Raw genomic sequence first — 24,056 nt, 5'->3', positions numbered from 1 at the left:
CTTTTTATTTCAGTTGGTGTGTGTTTTTCCCTCCAACAATGTTGCATGGTGTTTTTCTCTCCCTTGAACAACAATGGATTTCAGTTTACTGAATTGCATTTTGCATTTTGCATTTATGCTATGGAACTGTTAAATGCATTTATGCTATGGAACCGTTGTGGTATCATTTTCATTTATGGTAATGCTGTGGTATATATTTTCAATTATGAAACTGTTGGTTTTTGCTCCTTCCTTTTGGACCTCATTGTCCATTCACATGATTGCTCACACATTTTTTTTCATCTGGTGCAGCTTGTGTTAGCTTTTTCCTTGTGACTTGTGTTCATATGGAGGAAAGTTCTGGAGCAATCTCTTACAATGTGACTGCAGATTGGAAATTCACTTAGTATCAAGGAAATTCCTTGTCAACCAATCATTTTTGTTATTATGTCTGCTTTCTTGTATCTTTGAATGGAAATGAAGCAGCTAAAGGAGATGGGATAACAAGAATGGGTCTTTCTCAGTTAAATCTTGGTATGAGAGGTGTATCCACTTGCTCCTCTTCCACTATTTCCCCTCACACGTTGACGCAACACGAATAAAGCTCTCTCTCTCTCTCTCTCTCTCTCTCTCTCTCTCTCTCAATTTGTGAGTGAAGCTTATCAACTCACGTTGGACTTACATTCCGCAATATGCACACAGTAAGTTAATCGAGAAAACGTTTCCACCTGATTTTCCCTTAACGATGACAAAATACCACGTGCAACGCACGTGCAATTCCACTAGTTGACTGAAAAAGTATGAAAAAGAACAATTTATTAGTCGGTCTAGTCTTCCTCTTTATTTTTTTGGAAGTGCTGATAGAGTTTTTTTCTTTTTTTCTAAAATAGAATAGCATCATTCATCATTCGATTTTCTTTTTTTGAACGAAAAAGAACAATTTAGAAAAAATCATCAAATTGAAGTGATATCGCTCATTTGGAACGGAGAGCTTTCGATTTAATGTAGTTCAAACTAGGAAGAAAATTTGATTGGCAACCCAATAAGGTATTGATCAAATTTCGATTAAATGTTGAAAAATCATAGTTCGTCTAGGTTTATAGATTTGTTATGTTTTATTTATAATAAAAAAAAATTAAACCACCAATCAATATTTCTACCAATCACAAAAACGGAAGCAACCAAACAAAGAATGAACCGATATACATGGAAAACCCATGAAAGGTTAAAAACCACATGAAGCAATCAAACATTATAAATCATTTTGTGGTTACAAATAATCTTACCCTGTGATTTTGAAGTGTACGATACTGTTGGACGGGTAGCTTAGACACCAAGAGACAGTCATCCAATGTGGTCCTAATTATGAATCTACAGGGTGACCGGCTCGTGCCAGCACGAGATGTCTCATGCCTGATATTGGTAGGAGGTGTTATATGTGTGTTTGTAGTGTTGGAATTGTAACAGCACAATTTGTTTTGGAAGCAGTCTTCATATATTTACAAGACGTTGAAGTGACAGGCAAGTTAATTACATGAAAAAGAGTTTGGTAGAGTTTTAAGGCGAAGGACGTGAAGCAAAAGATTTTCCTTTAGTTTTAGGAAAGTCTTGGAGCTAGAATAGTAAATATGGCTGCAAAGCATGGACACCAAAAGCTCTGCTGCAACGTCTACTATTTCAAGAGATATACCAAAAGGTTTCATTTGTAGAGCTATTCCTTCTTCTGCTTGTTCTTAGAAGGTTCAGCTGCTCCATCTTCTTCCATGGTGGCGTCATTTATTGGTGATTTTGTTGTGCAGATTGTTCTTGTTCCACGCTTCTTTGGGGCTTTTGGTTCTAGATTCCAGCTTGACACTTCCTCAAGTGCTTGCTGTTCAGAAATTGTGTTGAAGATAGAGTGCACACTGAATACACATTGGCTAATTGTTCCATAGGTGTACATTGATGCCCTCAGCATGATAGCCCATTTTATTGGAGTCGATAGCTTTTGGATGATTTCAACTGACATATTACCCTGTGTGGGGTTTTATGTTAGGTATTTGTACTGTATTTAATTTAGGCATGGTTATGTAATGAGGGAAAGGTATTATATAACATACATCGGTTGTATTATTGACCATCTCTGGTGCAGTGATGTTATAAAGTTGTTCTGCTTTCTCCGCAAATATGGTTGCAGGGATCAATCCACTTTCATTGGTGATTTCCACATTAAATCTGATCCAAGGATACAAAAGATGATGTTAAGTTGTTACCAAAGGTTTGTACGCAAGCATGATTTGCTAAGTATTGACTGAATAATGCCAGTGCATGATAAATTTGTGAAAGGTAAAAAGTTTTGCCTGGATTTGTTGGACCATAGTGCTATAGAAATGTGAGAAATATGTTCACAAGTAAATTGGTGCGTTTGGTTCTGTTTCTTACCTGGGCAATGGTGGGACTTTTTTTGTCACAATAGTTACACCAAAACCTGCCATCACCATATGCATAAGTGGCTCTATTGCAGTTTGAGCAGGACAAGTAGTAAAAATTCTGATTGAAGTCAACTACTTTGATGGTGCCTCATATGCTTGGATATTCAGGCTAGTATGAGTATTGCATGAAGATAAACAATCAGAGCATAGGTATGTTTAAGAATGCGTGTAGTGTATATTGTAGCGAATGTGAATTATGCTATTGTTAGAAGCTAATTTCCTCAATAACTGATGTTGGTAAGTTCACAATTGCGATAAAGTCATCATCACTTGGTTGTTTCTAAAGAGCTCTCTGCAAATTTCCTGGCATTGGCGGTGGAAGATTGTTGATTTTTCCAGCGTTTGCCATGCTCCTTAAGGAGTTTGAAGAGATAGCAAAATAAGCAGGAAGATAATTTTATTGAATTTCTTTTATTTGGATATATATATATATATAGTTCTCACCATTTGCGGAGTTCTATTGCTTCTGGAAAGGATTGATTGAATATGAAAGTAGATGGATAGCGTGTTGCCAAGCTCCCACCTATGTTTTGTGATTGGATTGTAACCGTGAGAGTGCATAATTAAGCATATAGTACAAATAATGCTTAGTTGGTGGGAAAAATGTGGACTGTTTTTTTTACTATAGCAAGGCACGATAATTAAAGTACTGCATGCTTTGTTTGTTTTGTCAAGGAGGGAACACTACTGAATAAGGTTACTTGTTTGCATTCATATGGGCAAGCTAAGAAGCATCGACACTCCAAAAGGGCACTATATCCACGTATTGGACACAGGGATACGGCTTAGGGACATGGGGGCACATATTGGACACGGCACGTGGCGTGTCCAATAATTTTTATTATTTTTTGATAGGGGACACGGTTGAGGACACACCGCAGACACGGCTGGGGAAATGGCTAGAGGTTAAAATGTAATATTTTTAATTTTGGGGGGGTTAAGATGAATTGTTCAAAAAAATTGAAGTCAAGTGTAATTATGCCTTTGAAAAAAAATTATACAATTAGTGAAATTATTCTCATACAATGATGGTTCATAAAAAAATTATGAATGATAATATATTTTATTTATTTATTTATACATGTGGCATGTCCCCTGTCATTTCCATTTCTCCATTTTTTTAGAATTATTGTGTCATGTGTCCTTGTCTGTATTCGTGTCTGTATCTGTATTCGTGTTCATGCTACATAGTGGGCAAGGCAATATGCTTCAAAAGATGAAATGAGAAAAAAAAAATTGGGATTTGGGATATTAGCTTGAGCAGGAAGTACGTAATTTGGATAAATAGGTAATTACTGGAAATGGTATATTTAAATGGATGCTTAAAATGTGTTTCTAGGACAAAGAAGACTGAATTTACCGTAGTATGTTGATGGTTTTAGACACATAGCAATTGCAATAGGAAATGGGCTTTGCATTTTTTGCGGAATTCTTCAGCCTCATATTCGCTAAACTGATCCCATAGGGAAATTGTAGTTGGCACCATGCTGTTTGAGTTTGTTTAGAATTATGTTAATCTATTGTTAATAATGAATCCATATAATGAGCGTTGTTTTGTCAGCTTTACCTTGCATCTATGACTCGTAGATCAACTACGTATGATGACTTTGTCTTCCTGTGTGGACCAACATTCATCACAGCGAACAAGGCATCTGCATAGATATTGAATTAGTCATACTTTGACATTCGTGTTTTATGAAATTTTGTGAAATAAGTATAGACATTACCTATTTTGACATCAGTTCTTTGAACAGCATGTATATCACTTAAGGGAGTGAAATTGAACTGAAGTGATTTTTGGGAAAAGCCATTAATTTTAATTTCTTCAACAGGCGATTTTGCACTAATGACCAACTGATGTAGTTTGTTCAAGAAACGGAGTTGTTCCTTGATTCTCATCACAATTGCATTGGTTATAGCATATGTATGGTAGAGTTTCAATGTGTTGGCAAGGATCTCAATGTTGTCCCCATAAATCATGTTTTGCATCTTGTTCCCCTGCAAGTTATTTTATTGGATAATTATTTTCCTTTTTAAGTGGGGAATTGTGTAACGTAAAGGTTTTGTGCACATATGGGAATGTGTATTACTTGTGCGTCTTGCAAGAGCAGCCTTTGAGAGGTTGATGATGAGTTGCTCATTGACTTTGCCAATCCCTTTTCGCTGATCATAACATGGACCATGAAGTTCCTGCTTTGAGATCAACTTGATCAAGTGTCAAAATATTTGGAGGCATTGTTCCTACAAAAATAAGAGTGAGAATGTAAGCTTCAACTGATATTGAATAGTTATTTGATATGGATGTATGTGGAAGCATCCATAAGTACCTATTGTGCAAAAATGTCTATTTATGTACAAGATGCTTAGTATTTTTAGCTATCTAACTCTGCTATTATGTACACTGAGCCCCGGCTAGAAGTTCTTTGCATAACATTGTCAACGACATGAACTGGCCATGATCTTGAGTCATGCCTTAAGACCATCCAAATTGTTGTGTTGTGACCTTGCACGTAATGTGTACATCCTCGTGACAATGGCTATGTAATAAACATAATTTAACACAGACCTAAGGCATAATTTCCAAAAGTAATGCGGAACAAACTGTTAAACATAAAATGCTAAGTTAAAGAATCAAACCATTAAACCAGTTAAGTGGTGATCTAAAATAACTGTCAAATACCAGCTGCAACCCACACCTACAAAACGAAGGATTATGGTCGAACATATTTTGTTGATGTACCAATAAAATGAAGTAACATGAAACAGGTATATGCATATTTTAATAGACAAATAAGACAAATAAAATACCTAGAGTGCTGTTGTGCACAAAGAAATTGTGCACAGCAGCATTTAGCCAAACAACCAAAGCAGTTTCTGAAGTCCACTGCAAATTACCATCCAGTCCTAACCACTGGCCATAGCTATGAATGAATTTTTGGTATGGTCTATAAATTCGATTCCCATTTTCTCTTGGATATAATATTGCAGTAGCCACTTTTTTGCCCACAGCAGCAAGGAGGAAATACATAGGCTGAAGACCATGCATAGAAGTTGTATGCCTCTCGACAGTCCAAAGAACAAATGGGGATTGAATCACATAGTGGTACGCCCTACAACGTAAACAGCCATTTTACTTCACAGTAAACTTGTAACCAATGAGGTATAGCGGAAAAAACAATAGAAACCAAAATCATGCATAAAACCAGGCAAACTAAAGCATTTAATGCGAACAAACCAATTTATTACGCAATGAAGCAAGAAAAGACCATAGCTATACAATCATACGAATAAAGAATCATGGCACATAGGTATAGGCATAACAAAATTAGTCATGCATGACGAAAACTATATCCATCAGAAAGGCAATATTACTCCTGTCCGAACAAATTAATTTAAATGATAGATTCTAGCTATTATTATTAAGTGAAGAATCTAATCTGCTCTAGGTGGGTAGTACAAAAGGAGAAAGTAAAACCAATGACAGAAAAAATCAATGCAAAATGAAAAAGTAAAATCAACAATGAGAAAAATTCATAAACGATAATAGGCCACACAGATGGGGAATATAGAAATATTATTACCCCCCAAAAATTGCACATCTCAATAATTAGTCTGCCAAAACATCTGAATGCCAAATTTGACTAGAAAATAGACATTTTTATGTTTGCACGAAAAGACGTCACAATGGCCCACAAGCATAAACGCCTAGAAAATCGGGAAGAATTCACGCAAACAAGAATTGCAACCCTACAGAAGCTGCACATAATAGGTCTACACAAATAGCACTTCAAAATACTAATACCCCCCTCCCTAGAAACTCATACGCACTACCCCGGAAACCGTCTGTGAGCAGCTAATATTAGAAACACCATATAATAAGAAATTCACACCTCCATACTCACTCCGGCCACATGCACACGAGAAATTGGACGAAATCACAACAATCGATCTACAAATCTGTTCACACCATCTGCTCAACACACAAAAAGAAGACAAACTGGACAGCGTGAAAAATGGCGTGAACCCTAAAGGGAAAGAATTTGACCTAGCACGACCACCCTGAGCCGCCAACACTATCGGAATAATCTATCGCCTTGCTCCCCCAACAAACCCACGAACGATGTTCTCTCTGACTGTTCAGAAACATCCGTTTTGGCCGGCACGAGAGACAAGATACTATATAAGTAGCAAGAGAGCACAACGTCAGCAAAGACTCAAGGCTAAAGATGGAACTGCCCCCAAGAGCCAAGCCAGCAGCAGCCCAATTCAAGGGCAAAATTGGAAAAATTAGCCACAAATTGGCAAGCCTCTGCTGCAACGTTTTTAGTATTCAAAGCCTTAAAAAATGGTGTTCTTCTAAGCAGAACCTGTTATTAGGACTTGTCTACTTAATATTTCAATCCAATTCAAGTCAGGAACTCTTACGGTCAGGACCGTCAGCACTTCCCATTTCCCAATCGAATTTCGATAATCCGAGCCGCTCAATGTAATCAGAACGTGATTTTAAGGGTCCTCACGAGAAATCGGCAAAAAAATGATCAGTAAGGGCTTCATCCAAACAGTTTTTTATTGAACGGTTCAATAAAAAATTGCTCAAATCAAGCCCTTCCCGGTTATTTTTTTGCTGATTTTTTGCGGGTATCCCTAAAATCACATTCTGAATACATTGAATAGCTCGGATCATCAAAATTCGATCGGAAAAAGGGAGGTCATAATAGTCCTGACCGTAAAAAGTCCTGACTACCTAATACTTTTAAGCTTTTTGGTTGGATTTATACATGGTATCAGAGTGGAGTCTATTTGTTAGCTTTATGGGGCCAGTATCCGTCTTGTACTCGAGGCGCCCCCTGCTAGCGCGGGGCAAGCATAGGGAGGACTAACCACATCCACTCGTCAATGTTGTATAGGCAGCATTACAAAACACCTCATGTCCGCCTGCCACTAAGTGCAAGACTTTACACGGCCTTTTAAGAGATTAAATTGTACCTTCCCCTAGCAGCAATTGCTTTTAGGCGAGTTCGTTAGTACATGATCCAACAACTGCTCTAGTTATTTTTTACTTAATCGTCTAAGAGTAAGATTTATGGCAACCCCTTTTGGCACTTTCCTTCCCAAAGGCCAATTGAAGAATAGACTTCCTTTGTTTAGCGGGGCTAAATATAATTACTGGAAGACCAAAATGCGTATCTATATTCAAGCATCTAATTTGATTATGAGTTATGGAAAGTTATTGTGAATGGGCACAAACGACCCACTAAGATTTTGAATGGGGATGTAGTGACTAAAAATGAAAATGAATGGAATAAGAATGCTATATAAAATGTATTCAACAAGTTAGAAGTCACATATGAAGGAATTTGTCAAGTGAAGGAATGGAAAATCAATATGTGTATTCATAAGTATGAGTTGTTTAAAATGATGTCTGATGAATCTATTTCTGACATGTTTACTCATTTTATCAAAATAATCAATGGTTTAAAATCACATGGAAAACCTTACTCTAATGTTAATCTTGTAAGGAAGATTCTTAGGTCATTACCAAAGCAATTAGAGCCAGAGATCATTGCAATTATTGAAGCTAAAGAAGATCTTGCCAAGTATAACTTGGATGACATTTTGGGCTCATTGATGACGCATGAATTGATAATGAACTCGGAAGATGATAGAAGTTGAAAGAAAAAGGACATCACGCTAAAAATTTCCACTCTTGAGAACACATCAAGTGGAAATGAATATGACTCTGAATAGCGGATAAAAAAAAAATATGACTCTGAATCAAGTGGTGATAAAAAGTTCGCAGTAATGACAAAAAAGTTCAAAAGTACATGAAAAAAAAAGTGTGAAGGGCAAAAAGAATTGGAAAATTTTATATTTCTTTTTATATGTTGCAAACTTGTTCAATTATTTGTCCACCCAATATGAAAATTATGCGTCTGTTTGTGAGTGTAACCATTAATTTGGAATTGAGATGGTCATTAATTCCAAATTGGTGATAAGGCATATATGAATAGTCAACTTAACTAGGGATGGTTCAACTGTATTCAAATATGAAGTATCATGAGAGGTTAAATCTTCTCTACCGAAAAACTACATGTATCTCTATTTTCGTGCAATTTCAATCTCAAGATTGCACAATAATCTCTTCCCGGAAAGAGTCTTTTGTGCAATTATGCGGCTGACATTATACGAAAACAAAGATACAAACACGTTTGAATACAGGTGACCTGAGATGGCATCAGACTTAATGGACTTCAAAAAAACAAGAGACTTAGGGCCCGATTGGATGCAGCCTTAGCAAGGGGGATAAGCTTATCAGCCCGGATAAGCACAGAAACCAAGGTTTGCCGCCATTTGGCAGCCCATTTCGATACTCGGATAAGTTATGCCTGGGACTATTTAATCCACCCAAGGGGGGATTAAATATGGATGGGTTGAACCCAGTCCATAGATAATCTAGGCTTATCCAGCTGGATTTTGACCAGATTACCCCTCCTCATCTGCCCTTCCCCAACCCCAATTTAAGAAAAAGAAGAAGAAGAAGAGACAAATCCACCCAACAAATCACAAATGAAACTCAGAACTCAAACATAACCAGACAAATCAATCAAGCAAATTAACCAATACTCTGTAATTTACAGCACGACACCAGTTCAATTCACAGAGTATTATACCAAAAAGAGTTCTGATCAGTAGAGCTCTGGCGAAGAAATTGGCGGCGGTCAGCCGCTGCGGAAGGACGCGGAGACGATGGTGCTACTGAAAAATTGACGGTGAGTGTTGTAAGATGGTGGCGGAGGAATAGGAGGCAGCGAAGATTGAGGTGAGAGAGTGGAGTCTCAGAGCCCCCAAGAGAGAGAGAGAGAGAGAAAGAGAGAGTCATTTTGGAAGTTGGGAACGCACGGTTTTACTCCCACCGTTTTAATCCCACCAACCCAATTCAATGGTGTGGAATAAAGCAATCCAATGGCATCAAACAATTTTGAAAAATAAATTATTATAGTTTCATTATAATTAAAATAATTGAGTTTTGTAATTATATAATTAATATAATGCATAATCTAATTTGAGATTGTAAAAGGGCAAAAAAGTCATTTAATAGTTTTTACATCATCTATCCAATCTTATCTCCCGTTTCTAATACCGCATCCAAACCAAGTACTATTTAATATCCCCTCCATAAATATCACATCAATGTGGGTCATCCCTTATTATTTATTAACTAATACCCCTACTATCTTATCTCCCTTATTAACATCTTTAATTCTTTTCTCGCATCTAATCAGGCCCTTAATAGACTGGCGTGCTACTGCTAGTTGACAGAGAATTGCTGCAAATGTAATCACAAATTCTGAATTTGGATATGATCCATGATAAGGAACGGACATATGAGAAGTGCTTGAGGAACACACACGTGAAACTCAATTTATTCACCATCAGGGGATGAACTCTCAATTTTCTCACTCCAATGAACAGTTTTTTCCTGTTCTGAGTTGTCGGTGGGCTTAAACAACAAAAGTAGTGCTAAGCAATAGTCCGTAGGGTTGGCCTGATCACTAAAGTCAGGGACTTCCCATGGAGTCAGTCCATACGAAAATAACCCCAGATAATAGACAATGCTAAGGTCATCCACAGTGATATAATCAAATGCCAATTGTTTTTAAAGTTAACAATGTTGGTGCAAAAGATTACTCACAATAGCATAATCAAACTTAACAACATCTTTAGAAATAATCAAATTTTGGGCTTTGGATAACCAAAACTAACAACCTTTTTCAATAATCAAAATTTGTGGATCCTACACCACATAAGTTAACTAGTTCCAAAATTTGTATATACACGTGTTTCAACTAGTATTTTCTTCTTCCCTTCTTCGCCCACTCTTTTTTTTTTTGGTTAAAAAAATAAAATTGAAGAATAATAATTTTATGTAGCTAAGCTTTTTCGCTACTCTATATCTTTTTCACTTCGCCAACAAACTATTTCTCTTTTTTTTCCTCCAAAAGTGAAACTCATATCTCTCGATCATCTACAATTCAATCCATCGTCGCCAAATTAAGGTGTTTCACTCTTCTTTCCTGTTTCTACTACCCACCCCCGGAAAAAAAAAAAAGAAAAAATCATAATAAGAGGCAAGGAAGTCACCTATTTTTTTTTTCAAAATTAAAAAAGAGAATCGATATATTTTAACTCATAAAAAACGTAAATGAAGGGAAGTGAATGACGGGAAATAGGGGGGAGAGAGAATGAAACTGTAGTGGACCTCATATTTTGATTATGGACTAGAAGTGACCATAGTGAAGCTTAACATTGTTAAGCTTAGCAATCTCTTGAATAAAAAATCAAAAGCTGATGTGTCAACTTTTGCTAATTCTTTTTTAATTATACCACTGTGGATGGCCTAAGCGTAGGCGGGCACAAACACCTAGTTATATAAAATAAAAAAAAACAAACAAAAAAAGTAGTGCTAACCAATAGTCTTACTAGAATATGACATGAAATTTTATTTAGTGCTCGAATGGGGGTACTTATCCTACTCCCTCCCTCTCTTTTTTAAAGTTCAGTCTTGCATTTTGGAGTGTCCCTTAATAAGTGTCCATTTTGTAAAGTTAGTGAGTAAAAGTTGATACATTTTCCATTATGCCCCTAAAAGTATATTCCATTTTGAAAAGTTAGTGAGTAAAAGTATAATGATGTTGTCTCCATAGAGGATAAATAGGGAAAGTGGAGCTAAAAGTTGATGTGAAATATTTAATGATGATGTTTTTTTAATAAGTTAGAGTTACGAAACGATATATTTAAAAATGGACGGATGGAGTATTAAACTAGAGGGAGGTGCTGTAGCAAGGGAGGATGGAGTGGGGATCTGTAGCCAATTTGCATCACAGCTCACAGGTGGGCCCACTTTAAGCCCGACTGTATTGATTCCAACTATTCATCTCATAATTATTGCCACCCAAAAGATTAGATTGATTATTTACATGTAGAAACATAATTGGACAATACTCTGGAAAATATACTTTTGATGCTCATAGTGTTGCTTGTCCTCTAATTTTTAAAAGCAAAGATCATCCGATCAAGTGTGTACGATCAACATGATTCTAAGCCAAGCATAAACCACTTCATTGAGTTTCACGCTGGGACAGCTAGGATGATAAAGGTGCGGTGCGGGCATTTGATAAAACCAAAACCGAAACACATATATTATATACCTACAAGCGAAACCATAACAAAAAAATGGCAGTTTGATTCGGTTAACCGTCGGTTCGGATGAGATTGTCATCCCGAGGGACAACATATGATGGCAGATTGAGATTATAAATTTGACCTGATACTGATCCTAGACATCCTATTCCACCCATTTTGTCCCCGGGTCTCCAGCTATAAAACCATGTTATTTGTGCTGTACATGCAATATATTCCTTGAACTAATCTTGCACAAGAAAACGATGCAAGAATCAACTTACCTCCAAAAGGGTGGGAGAAGAATCACGCAATTTGCAAGGCTTTCACTAGTCAAACCAAATAAAGAGGACCAAAAAAATGCAAAGAATATTTTAGATGCCAAACATATGTTCAGGAAATCTTCCTTTGGTCTATTTTCCCCTCAACAGCTCACGGTCAACCGACAAAAAAAAAAAAAGTTTCTATTTGCCCGATGGTACGAATACGATGTTGGGTTAGAACTTCAAATCATTTCCCAGTTAGCCAGTGCATGCAGAATAATTTTAATAGGAGGCTGCACCTTATTCCGACAATAATCAATAATCAATAATCATTCATTCCCATTACCATTTTCTAATTCGGTCACATAACTCAAATAACAATAAAAGAGAAAAGTTTGCAGAAACCCAACATAAACAGAAAGTAAGATGGGCAATTCAACCTTCAAAAGAAACAACTGTCACCCCACAAGTATTGGGGAAAACCAAAAACAAGATCCAGAGGAAATAGCCGAACAATGGATTAGAATACATCACTGTTGCCCTTCAAGAAACAATAAATTCGGGAGGAAAAAAAAAGGAAGAAAGAAAGAAAAAGAAACACGCAGGGGCACAGCTTTGCAGGGAAAAGGACTTGGAGGTCACTGGTAAGTCCATGAAATTAGCACTTGCTTCCATACTTGTAAGACTTGGTGCTTAATCAGTGGGGAGGAATCAACTGCAAAAACAGAAACAAACAGCAGAATATATGCGTAATGCCTCGTTCACCGAGAATCTGTCTTTCACATCTAGTAGGCCAGCTTTGTAGATACTAGATACTAATTGTCCAGGAAAATACCATTAATGAAAGTGGTGCAACAACGGTTTTAAGATAAAGGTCCCTCTTGGCAATTGTCATTGCTAAGTGAAGAACAGACTGCCAGAAAACAACTGTTATTATCTGTAACCTTTTGCTGCAAGAGAATGTTAATGTTACAAGTTCAACTATACAACTACATGGTAATGGTATATGACCAAGGACCGCCCACTCCAATGCCACATAAATTAAAGAGCATGCCATTAACAAGAAGAAAATTAGGATAAAGGTACAGAGGACCTAAAAAGTCAAACTAAATACACTAACTCCGCAACCGTTTCCTTCGTCTACCCTCTTCAGTATATCCCTGCAAATACAAGCCAAAACAGTAAATGATTCAATTCTTAACTAATCATGCACATATGTGATGTGTAATGGTAATGGTAATGGCAACAGCTTTTGGAACAAGGAAAAACACAATTTTGGTACATACGCTAATAAGTGCATAAGAGACAAGAACAACTGTGGCATTCTCTTATCAAGAACAAAAGAATTCTAGTCGGACTTTAGATAGAAATAATGCCCAAGTATATCTTATTTTTCTGAATTGAAATAACAAGCCCATTCATTTGCTTCTATAATTCCTACATCCATACTACATCATGATGACATCACAAAAGAAAATATATATTCTCTCATGGCATGCCATAGATCCAGGAAACAAATGCTGTAATCAATCTGATGTCATGTTACCCCTAATTAGTGTTCGAAATTTCCCCCAAGAGTACTTCATAAAGAGTCCCGCAACAACTTTTCCTATTAGTATTTCACTTGCTGCAACACAAATGCCATAAACCAGAAGACCGATGCCATTACACAAGAAAATTTCAGAAATAGAGTTAAGACTAGAAATCCAATGTTTGCAAGCTTCTCAAATTTCTAAAACCATCCAAGCAATCTTCCAAAATTTCTAAATTTAATTATACAAGCATCCAAGTCGCGTGCCAATACTTTCTTCGATTGTATACATCAGACCTCATACATAAAACAATGCATGCATAGAAAACCACATGTGCAAAATCCATAATGCATTACCTCCAATTCGGAAAACTCAGTCACAAAGAATCAGTTGAAAATTTTACTGGTAAAAACTACTATTAAGAAAATGAATGCGCAGATAAAGGAGAAGGCATACCCCTTCATCTTGTCCAAAATCTTCAGGGGAGACTGCACTAGATTCAGACCTGCATTTAGCATGGACTATGGGACCCAACAGAGACCTGTCCATGCCTACTGTTGCCCCATTGGGAGCATTCATGTAGACAGCTCCTTTATACATCCATTCCTCAGTCTCATCACTATAGAAATCATCAAAAGGCTCTCCACACAGTGCACATACATTCTGGTCCTCATCAGCAGGAACAGCAAATTCTTCATCATCCTTCTCTTCCACAATGCTCTCAGCAGGTAAAAACCCAGGGGCTGCATCAGTTCCCAATGCTTCTGTGCCAGTAAGCCACATGCTAACACTCACAAACCACTTGCGTGAAGGCTTCTGTTTACGAGTTTTGGATATTCGGTTTTTCGTTACATGCCAATCCATATGACTACTGTGCTGCTCTTGGCATTTGAACCGAAGCCCGCATGTTGTGCATTGCCGAGGGAGATCAGCATACAAAGCAGTTATTGCTGATTCATGGCGCACCTTAAGAATGTCAAGGTTGAAGTCGAGTCCCACAGAATCCTACACATAGAATAACTTGACTCATATAAGTCCTTAATCGTCAAAACAATAATGGCGTTTACATAGATAAAACACATAGGTCCTCTTTGTTTGACTGGACAAATAGTGAAGGGATATATAATTTCATAGGATAAGCAATACAATCAGATTAAAAAGTGAGAATCCCTAATACAGCATCCCCAAGGTAAAGCATATCCCATGTTTTTGCGGATATCATATCCAACGGATATTTAATGCCAGCCGCAAAAGTTCCAACCAAACATAAGATATATGGTCCCAGTGGATTTATAGTGCAATCCAATAATTTCATCATGACAAACAAACAGGCCATAGAGAAATAGAATCCAAAAGCTTACCTGCACAGGAGCTTGTTTCGTCAATGAGATCAAACCTTGAGCCATGAGGGAACTAATCAGACCAGACAATGCACCCCCAGCTTGAGGGTTAGGGGCAATGGGAACTGGATTCTGTGATACAGGTGTCATTTGTGATGAATCAGGACGAGGCCCAGCAGGTAAAGGGGGGAAGCCTGACCCCCTACGAAAATACAGAGAGTTGCTTGGGGTGTTGAGGATTGGCATAGATGGATGCACACCAGGAATTGGGTTGGACATGACATTACTTAGAGCAGGGTTATATCCAAGACTGATGGGTGGTACAAGAGAGGGCATTGGACCGACAGCAGCAAAAGTAGCAGGTGGAATGAAATTTCGGCGAACCTCGTGAGACACTGGCAATTGCGGTTGTACAGAAGTGACTTGATCTGGATTTTGTGGACTTGAAAGGGTTGGTACAGTTTGCTGATTGGGAAATGAAAACTGCTTCATTGAGCTTATTGCCTTGTTTCCAATGCTATTAAACTGGTGCTCAGGCAAAAATGACTTGTTTAGACCTTGATTCGGAACTGCATTGCTAGCATTCCTCGAATCAAAGTGACTCATGCTTTGATTTTGTAGCGGAAGAGGAAGCGTAGAGAGAGATTTTTGTACATTCACTGGAGGCCATAGCCCTCTTGGTGGCGGTACAGAAGTAGATAGAGCCTCTGACTTCCACGAGGCAATACTTGGATCTCCAATCCTCGATGGAACAACAGAGGACCCATGATATTGCACATTGGCATCTGGAAAACTATTAATTAGTGTTGTATATAATAATAATAATAATAATAATACTTCTTATATTTAACTTGGATATGGAATATTTGTTTTTTCAAAAAAAGAACAAGAGGAGATTAATTTATCTAAAAGAACCCGGAACATAGCATTGGGAAGCAATTCAGTTATTAAACCTTCAAAAAACCTTCAAAATTCCTCTTTCTTGCTCATTTTATTTTATATAAAATCCTCCTAAAAATCCTTCTAAGGGTATTAATTAATAACCTGATGGGTGAAACATTTGGAAGTTCCTTGAGGGCCCTTCAGACCCATGCGTGTGTTGAGAAAACTGAGGAAGGTAGTGGGGAAAACCATCTTGAGGATAACGAGAGCGCATAAACTGTGTAGTCTCATCATGCAATCCTGTAATCCTACTGCTTGACCCACGACCCGACTGCATTGCAATGTAAAGAATTAAATGAATTCCTTCATGGGATGGACAATTATACATCACATATTCAATACCTAATAAGTGATACTCCGATATAAGCTCTTGTCAATCCACCAATATAAGCTCTTGTCGAACGGAAAAAATATATGCTCCGACCCATGGAGAAATGAATTACATAGATATACAATGAACTATTCCAAAAGCAACAATATCATATAAACTAATCAACTAGAATGGAACACAAAACAAGTTGAGGAAACATACAATGGTCGTTGAAAGTGGAACTGGATCTTCTGAAATAATGGAAGAACCCTTAACTACAGAACTTTGTGATTGACTGGACCAGTTGATTCTCCTGAAATCAGAATCCAGGGGTCCCACATCTTGTGTTCCATAGCCATGCCTTGTCCTAAAGCTTTCAAGAGGACGGATAGATGACGAAACTATATCACTACTCCGACTACGGTCTACCAAAGTTGGGCTCATATCTTCCCAATCGAACTCTTTTTCTTCAGTATTCTGCCAGGTTTTCGCCCCCAACGTATTTTCTATTCCATTGACATCAACCGTCAAGGGCTTATAGTTCGGAGTTTGACTCCTTTGATCATTTCCATAAGCATCAATTAATGCTCTCGGTCTCTGAAGCTCAACTCCATTATTATATACAACCGAAGTTTCAGGTCGTCTATACGAAGTATCAGACCAATCACTTAACTCCTCCCTGCCTTTAATTCTGCCAAATTCAAATCCAAGCTGAGATGGGGAGGCCCTTTCAACAACCGTCCTGGGAGAATTATTACTTGCTGCATATTCATCAGCTGGAGGTGATAATGACCTGCCATGCTCAATTCTAAAAGGAGAGGAGGATTTTGGAAGCCTTGCAGATGAAGATGGAAGCAGCTTTTCAGCAGCAAAACCAAAAGAAGGACGACCAGTTGACCTCAATCGTTGGGCCCCTACCTGTGATGACATGACCTCTGCATTATCAGAATCATATTCTTCAAATTCACTGTTAGAGTTTTGCCCATAGATCTTCAAAGTGGAAGAAATTCCTCTGGCATGTTGATTGTTCTGCAGCAATTAAAACAAATTCAGTTCCATAACTACTTTACACCAAAAAACAAGGAATAACAAATAAAAATAAAATTCATCCCAGCAACTACTGGAATACAATGAGGCTTAACAAACAAGTATGAAGTGACACGTAAAATGATCATGGTAGAGCAAGAAATAATAAAATAATCAACAAGTATGAGACAGTCCTGGTCAACAACTTCCTCTTCCTAATAAGCATAGCCAACTGTTAGTGTAACAGAATCCCAACAAGGTTTTTCAACCCCAATCACAATGGCTTAATTAAGCAATCAACAATTGCTCGAAGGCTTTCAAAAGAACCGTTTACCAATAGTTCTAACAAGACTACTTTCACGCAATTTACATGATTGTTAAGTTGTTAACCCAACGGCTGTGGTTCTACTTTTTAGATGTACGCCACTAAAGGCAGTCAATGAATCCAATCATTTTAGCCGTCTAGTAGATCCGTTCCAAGGTCTTGGCGCTCTCATATCTACTGGCAATAGCATAGATTTGTGTTTTTGTGTTTAGCGGACCAGTGCTTTGTGCTCTGTTCGTTAGGCCTTTGTATTTTGGTCTTCGTCTGTCGCCGGCGCCCTCTATCTTACAGCGATAGCTCAGTTTTACTTTTCTCTATTAATGGAATTTCTTACACTTCAACCAAAACAAAAAGTCATTAACCCCCGTCTGAGCAAGTAGGAAACCCAAACTATGCATCTCCAAGGCATCCAACTCCAAGGTACTCCAAAACCCAACCAACACCAAGACGTCTACCAGCCCCATGTATGTATCTATATCTGCATGCCACGCGGACATGACACCCACTGGACATGCATTGGTCATCGGGCATGCCTCAATATTATCATCCTAATTTGATAGAAATAGCACTTTTTATAGGAATTTATGCGATACACCTATACTAAAACACTACGGATGATATTTCAAGCGCCCCCAGCGTGTATGCGTCTTAATTTTTGTGTTGTATTCATATGCATTCTCCTTAGTCCAAACCAGAAAGATAATCAATAATTTTCCCTCTGAGATATGGATTCAAAGGTCTTCCCCTCCCTAACCAAAATGTTATATTTTGGAATTGGAAAGCACGGATGTAGAAAAGGGGCCACAAGCCAAGTATATCTGGAACGAGGATGGTTTTGATAGGCAGAACGAGGACGGGAACATAAAACACTACATACTAATCATGGTACAATAGAGGTTGGCTTCTATACCTTACAATTCTAAAATGTACTACTTCCAAAAAAAATAAATTTAAAAATCCAATTAAACATCTTAATTTTTAAATTCATGCAAATACACCTTGGTAGGAGTATTTTGACCAATTCTTACATTTTGTCTGGTAAAGCTAGACTCTATATATGTTTTAATTGACATACATAGGGAAAACATTAGAATTCCTTTGGATCTCTAAATTAACCATCTTGGAGCAGTATCGCGCCATTTTTTGGGAACGTGCACTCCAATACACAATTTGCTAGGGTAATAGTTTTTTCTCATAACATAGGCCCAAACCCCATGAAATCAACTAAACTCAAGATACGAACTCGGGCTTCCTAGGCTGATGTTTAAAACTGCCATTGACTTCTGATGAACCAGAATCAGTAAAAATAAATAAATTGATTTCAAGGCACTCGAGAATCAAGATAGATAGGTAAACTTTGCCAACAATCTAAAGAATAGACTAACACGGAAGTTTGGAGGTTGATTCCTACGTGCTTGATGTGGCTCCTTTGGAAAGAGAGGAATTGTAGAAATTTAGACAGGGGAAGAGATGTCGCTGCTTAAACTTGAAGAGTCTTTTTCTTTCTAGTTTGTTTAGCTGGGAGTCAAGGGAGTGTAAACCTAGATTGATCAATTTCTTGACATGTTAAATACTGTTAGCGTTTAGAGCAGTGTATAGGCTCTTTTTATTGATTGGTCTCTTTTGGTACTGTCAGCTTTGGGCCCTTTTGTAGTTTTGTTTCTTGCTTTATTTTGTACATGGGTGGCATCCCTTCAATGTCTTTTCAATAATTTAATGCTTATCAAAACAAAAAAGAATAGACTAGAAATCACACAGGAAGCCCAAAAGGAGTTGTAAGAAAAAGAGCCATTGGGTTATGATGCCAAATTCAGGTGACAAAAGAAATAAGTCGATTACAAAACCCTATCTACTGTCAAGGACAGAAAGATTGGATCATGGAAATTTGGAGCTCCGTGCAAATATTCCTAGACTACCAACATAACAAGCTATTCCAGAAACTACAAAATAAAGAAAGACCACATGAAGCATTACATTACCTTAATGGTGCTATACACAAAATGCAAACTCATAATGTCCACCACACTATGAAGCATAGTAAGAAAACGGAATACGGATATGAAGAGGAATTTTGAAAACTCTCTGTTGGGGGCATGAAGATGCTATTACGAATACGGTGATACTGCAAAACCTAAAAAGATACGGATACGTCGGGGATACGGCTGTGTAAATTATACATTTTTATAATCATTAGTCTTCTACTAGGCATAAAATTGAAGCCAAAAGACATACACATTAGCATGTAATTGGTATGCGCAATATACTAACTACATCATTGTGCAGGCTACCATAGGTATACTTTACAGTTTACAGTATATAGTTTATGCATACCATCACATCATATTACAACTTTTACCAATTAAAAATTGTGGATCTGTGTATTTTTTGTAATAGGTATATCGGTATATGTATACTTCATGTATGTATCAGTAAATATTATGTACTCCCTCCGTCCCTTATTTAGAGTCCAGTATTCATTTTGGGTTGTCCCTTAATAAGTGTCCATTTTGTAAAGTTAGTGGGTAAAAGTTGGTGCATTGTCTATTTTATCCCTAAAAGTAGATTCTATTTTGAAAAGTAAGTGAGTAAAAGTGTAATGATGATGGGTAAGTAGGGAAAGTTGAGGAAAAAGTTGATGTGAAAGGCATAATGATAGATGTTTTTTTAATGAGTTGGAGTTACGAAGCAGGACACTTAAAAAGGGACGGAGGGAGTATAATTTATCGTGAATGTAAACAATGGAAACTCAAACAACTAAACCAGTAAAACAGAGATACGACGAGAGGAAGAGAGACAAGAGTGCGAGAGAGAGTACCATGTGTGCAGCGACTGTTTCAGGCAGATAATATTATGGGTTAGTATTTCATAGTTATACTATTACAGTTTTCCAACTTAGAGATTTTACTTGATACTTCAAAAAAAAAATATTTTCACCCCCTGCCGTATCCCTCGCATATCCGAAAATAAAAATTTTAATTTAAATACAGGATACTTATTTGCCATATCCGATATGTGTCGGGGCGTATCGGCCATCAATATCCGATAAGTATCTGATACACGTAAGCGACTAGTTTCGGACTATCCGTGCTTCAGAGGGCACCACACCTCCCAAAACCTTAGTAGATCTTTGATTTTTTAGTTTTACCACAAGAGTTATTCTTCTTCAACTAACACAGACTTACACAGATCCAACTAACTTAGGACTAGGGGATTACTCTCCTACAAGTAGCGGGCCCAAGACAAATAATCAACAGCCAGCAACAGAAGGCTTTAGAAGCTGGATTTTGTGGCTGAAAGAGTAATAAAGGTATAGGGAACTAGGGTGTGTATTAGGTTAGAGAAGGGCAGGGTTTTGAGAGGGAAAGGGTTTAGGGGCTCTTTGGGGGCTGCTTTGAAGCAGTGAACATTAGTTACATTGAACAGGAGCATTGTTGAACAGCAACAATAATACGCATGTATTGGAGAAGAAGAAGAGTACTAACTCTGGCAAGAGTTGGAAACGTCACAATCCCAACACAAGCTCTCATACAAAAACTAACTCTCCATTAGAAAGAAATATTGCTTCATATTCAAAGACTAAGAGTCTAAGAACCCTAACTTCATCAGAACAATTTAGACCAACTAGGAGTCTAGGACTAGGACTCTAATTCTTCTCCAACTAGGAATAGGAAACTCCTACTCGTTTGAATAGTCTGACTTCTTAGACATAATAACACCCATGTAAATTGACCCTCCTAATAGCTATACTCATTTTAAGATCCATGGATCCAAAAAAGTACCCAAGTCCAAGAAAAAAATACCAAAATACCCTTAGCTCAGATACACTGTCAGTCCATCATGGATACTTTTTTTGGACCAAAAAAACTTCTTGACGATCTTGGGAGCCACGGCCTAAAGCAAAACTACCATACTTGTTTGATAATTGTATAGATCTTGCACAGCCAACCCATGTTCATGTCATCGGCATTCTCCAATTTCTTGAAAGAAGTGGGCAACTATCCTAACACTTTTAAGTCCTCTACAAACTGCTTGGACAGTAGGGAAAACCTAACATGCTACAGCAGCTCATTAGCGAGCTAACACATCCAACCAATTTCTTCGAGCGTCAAAAGCTCAATCTAATCAATTGGTATTCCTCATACCATATTCTTCATGCTTAACCTCAAAACATTTAGGCTTCAACATTATAAACTGCATAATTCCAATGACATGGAATTTATGGATCTTTAGACCTTGTTCGCTTTGGGTCTCTAGACTAAAAGCTTCTCTCTGCCTAGGGTCCCCAAAAAGCTTTCTCTACAATTATTACTATCATTTTTTCTATCTCTCTCTCTCTCTACTCATTATCCAATAAACCTCCCTCAAAACAAGAACCCAACACAGTCTTGATGTCCAAACTATACCTTTGATATATGAATAAAACAAAGCCAGGCACATTTCACGTAGTAATTCACCACAACAATCGGGAAAGGGGCAGGGTTGATGAGGATCTGTAGATCACATTTAGTATTTGGCATTTCAGATAAACACCAAAGCAAGGTACAAGTACAACTTATAAGAAATGTGCACTAATGAACAACATTCCCAGCAGATGAATTTATAGGTAAGTTGAAGTGTGACCAACGAGAGAGGAGACGGAAGGGAGATTGCATTAAGAAACTTACACTATCCACTGTTGACTGTTCAAGCTGACGTCTTGCTTCCAAGTACTTGGGATTGACATGAATTCCATGAATTGGTCGAGGAGATTCAGAAGCCTTAAGAGAAGGAAGGTTGGAAGATTGATGATTCGCCGACGGAGATAATTGCAATTGCTCCTCAATTTTGCGAAGTACTGGAGCTGGGAAAACTGTTAACCAGGTCCCAAAGAGGTGCCGCATAGCAGGACGCATGTTGGCGTTAACTTGTCTGTAGGCCTCGCAGAAAACCTTGAAAAAAAATAAACCACGTGAAACAGAAACAATGCTTGAGTAAGAGCCATCAGAGAAGAAAAAAAAAACAGTGTCCACGTGAGTGTAATGTCTTGAACCACAAAAACATGATGCATCATATCAAAATACCACTCACCTGCGGCAAATGGGAAGAGAAATACCTAACATATTCTCTGCCAATATTTTTGACAATGCTGTCCAGAAGATAAAGAGAAGGTAGTTTTTGATCCACTGGGACCTGAAAAGAGCAAAGCATAAGCGAACAGTTGTCCGTGTCAGGATACTACAAAATAAATGAATGGCCATACCAAATATGGAAGAGGGATTCTAAAATTCAGAAATAGGAATTATTACTTTCACAAAACCAAAGAGAAGGGAGCAAAAGAAAGGTGGGTGAGGGTAAAACTGCAGTTGATCCTTGAACAAATGAAACAACTAAAGTACCAGCATATATCACAGTACACCGTTGCAAATGGTCCACAAATACTAGCACACAGCCGGCAGTATATCAATATTACACAATCCTGATGTTAGTACTACTCATTAGATGCTTAATACTGGAGCTAAGTTCCGCTCAACCAAAATCCAGTTCCCTTTCCAACATCACCCAAATTGCTTACTTTTTTAAAGAATAATCCCCTAATTTCTTCCTTTATGAATGCTGGTAGATCAAACAGCATGAAAGTGGTGACTCCAGGTGACAAATGAATCACCCGATATCAAATACACCCTCTGTGTCAGTTTTACTGGATAAACTTTCGTTTCTAGTCCGGGTGGAAATTCAAACTGGTTACTCCATCTTCACCACAGACTGGAGAAATAATTCGTCCACTCAACCCTAATTGATTAAGACACAAGGCTTAGTTTTGTTTCGAGATTGAAAACCACATCGCGTAAAGTTGAGGACAACACGAAAATTATTGATTAGTAACACACAAGGCTTAGTTTTCTACTTTCGCATCCCAGATTCTTTACGGATTAATCAAAATCGAAAATTTCCCTCGTCCTATCTTTTTCATAACTTGATTGTGCATGCATTGCGCGTGTGCCTGGCCATCTACTATGCCAAACGGCCCAAACATAATGTACGAGAAAGGGAAAAAAATTCCTGCTCTGGAAATACAAAATACTGCAATAGTAGCCAAGTCTTTACACTCCGAAGTAGAACAAAGAAAATACCGTAAGGAAAACTACACAACAAGTCTCAAATTGCAATAGCTATACATAATCGAACTAATCCCAAGCCAAAACCCCCGAAGCTACCTCGAGAATCCTCGCGCAAATTGCGTCGGCGATGCCCTCGGCGTACGCCCTGTGCTCCCCGGCGATTATAGTGAGATCGGTGATAATTGGCTTCGAATTGAAAGTGAGTTCCGATAAAACCCGCTCGTAAAGCCGCACAACAACTTCATCTCCCTCGTCGTCCTCTCTCTTGTTCAACAGAGCGTTGAACCGGTCCAGGATCGAAGGCAGGGCCGCCGCCTTCTGCGCCGCGGGTAAGTCGCCGTTGGTGGTGTTAGCGGTGCCGAGGTACCTAGGGTTTTCTCTCGCGGATACGAACCTCTCCTCGTCCATGGCTGTTCGAGAATGGTTACACAAGCGTTTAGTGAGTTTGGATTAGGGTTAGGGTTTTGAACCACCAACACTGGGTAAGTAAAGAATGAGCGTTAGAACTGCCCATCAAATTTAGAGAGGGGAATAGAGAATTTAGAGGGAGAGAGAGAGAGAATTGGGGGGTTGGATTTCTGGTGCGATGG

The 24,056-nt window shown here is 38.0% G+C and overlaps 2 protein-coding genes across 6 annotated transcripts; both read right to left on the bottom strand.

Moving 5' to 3' along the window:
* Window positions 1-1,451: 1,451 nt before the first annotated feature.
* LOC131313452 (uncharacterized) lies at window positions 1,452-9,589 on the bottom strand. 4 transcript variants are annotated; one of them, XM_058341763.1, is made up of 8 exons: window positions 9,122-9,589; window positions 5,259-5,560; window positions 5,088-5,146; window positions 4,541-4,691; window positions 4,178-4,448; window positions 4,018-4,102; window positions 2,079-2,193; window positions 1,452-1,993 (listed from the first exon to the last, which is right to left on the bottom strand). In XM_058341763.1, the coding sequence occupies exons 4-8, from the start codon at window positions 4,631-4,633 to the stop codon at window positions 1,691-1,693; spliced, it is 867 nt and encodes a 288-aa protein (XP_058197746.1). In that variant the 5' UTR covers window positions 4,634-4,691; window positions 5,088-5,146; window positions 5,259-5,560; window positions 9,122-9,589; the 3' UTR covers window positions 1,452-1,690. The 4 variants fall into 4 exon arrangements, 3 of the variants coding, with proteins under 3 accessions (XP_058197746.1, XP_058197745.1, XP_058197747.1); XM_058341762.1 differs by lacking the exon at window positions 5,088-5,146; XM_058341764.1 differs by lacking the exons at window positions 5,088-5,146; window positions 5,259-5,560.
* Window positions 9,590-12,740: 3,151 nt separating this feature from the next.
* On the bottom strand, window positions 12,741-24,056 carry LOC131313451 (polyadenylation and cleavage factor homolog 4). 2 transcript variants are annotated; one of them, XM_058341760.1, is made up of 8 exons: window positions 23,563-24,056; window positions 22,436-22,537; window positions 22,033-22,296; window positions 16,240-17,046; window positions 15,810-15,978; window positions 14,787-15,550; window positions 13,882-14,430; window positions 12,741-13,053 (listed from the first exon to the last, which is right to left on the bottom strand). In XM_058341760.1, the coding sequence occupies exons 1-8, from the start codon at window positions 23,872-23,874 to the stop codon at window positions 13,009-13,011; spliced, it is 3,012 nt and encodes a 1,003-aa protein (XP_058197743.1). In that variant the 5' UTR covers window positions 23,875-24,056; the 3' UTR covers window positions 12,741-13,008. The 2 variants fall into 2 exon arrangements, with proteins under 2 accessions (XP_058197743.1, XP_058197744.1); XM_058341761.1 differs by having other exon boundaries at window positions 22,461-22,537; window positions 23,563-23,618.

Source organism: Rhododendron vialii, chromosome 13a, assembly GCF_030253575.1.
Source record: "Rhododendron vialii isolate Sample 1 chromosome 13a, ASM3025357v1".
NCBI classification, from domain to species: Eukaryota; Viridiplantae; Streptophyta; class Magnoliopsida; order Ericales; family Ericaceae; genus Rhododendron; species Rhododendron vialii.
This window is presented reverse-complemented; position numbering and strand designations above follow the sequence as displayed.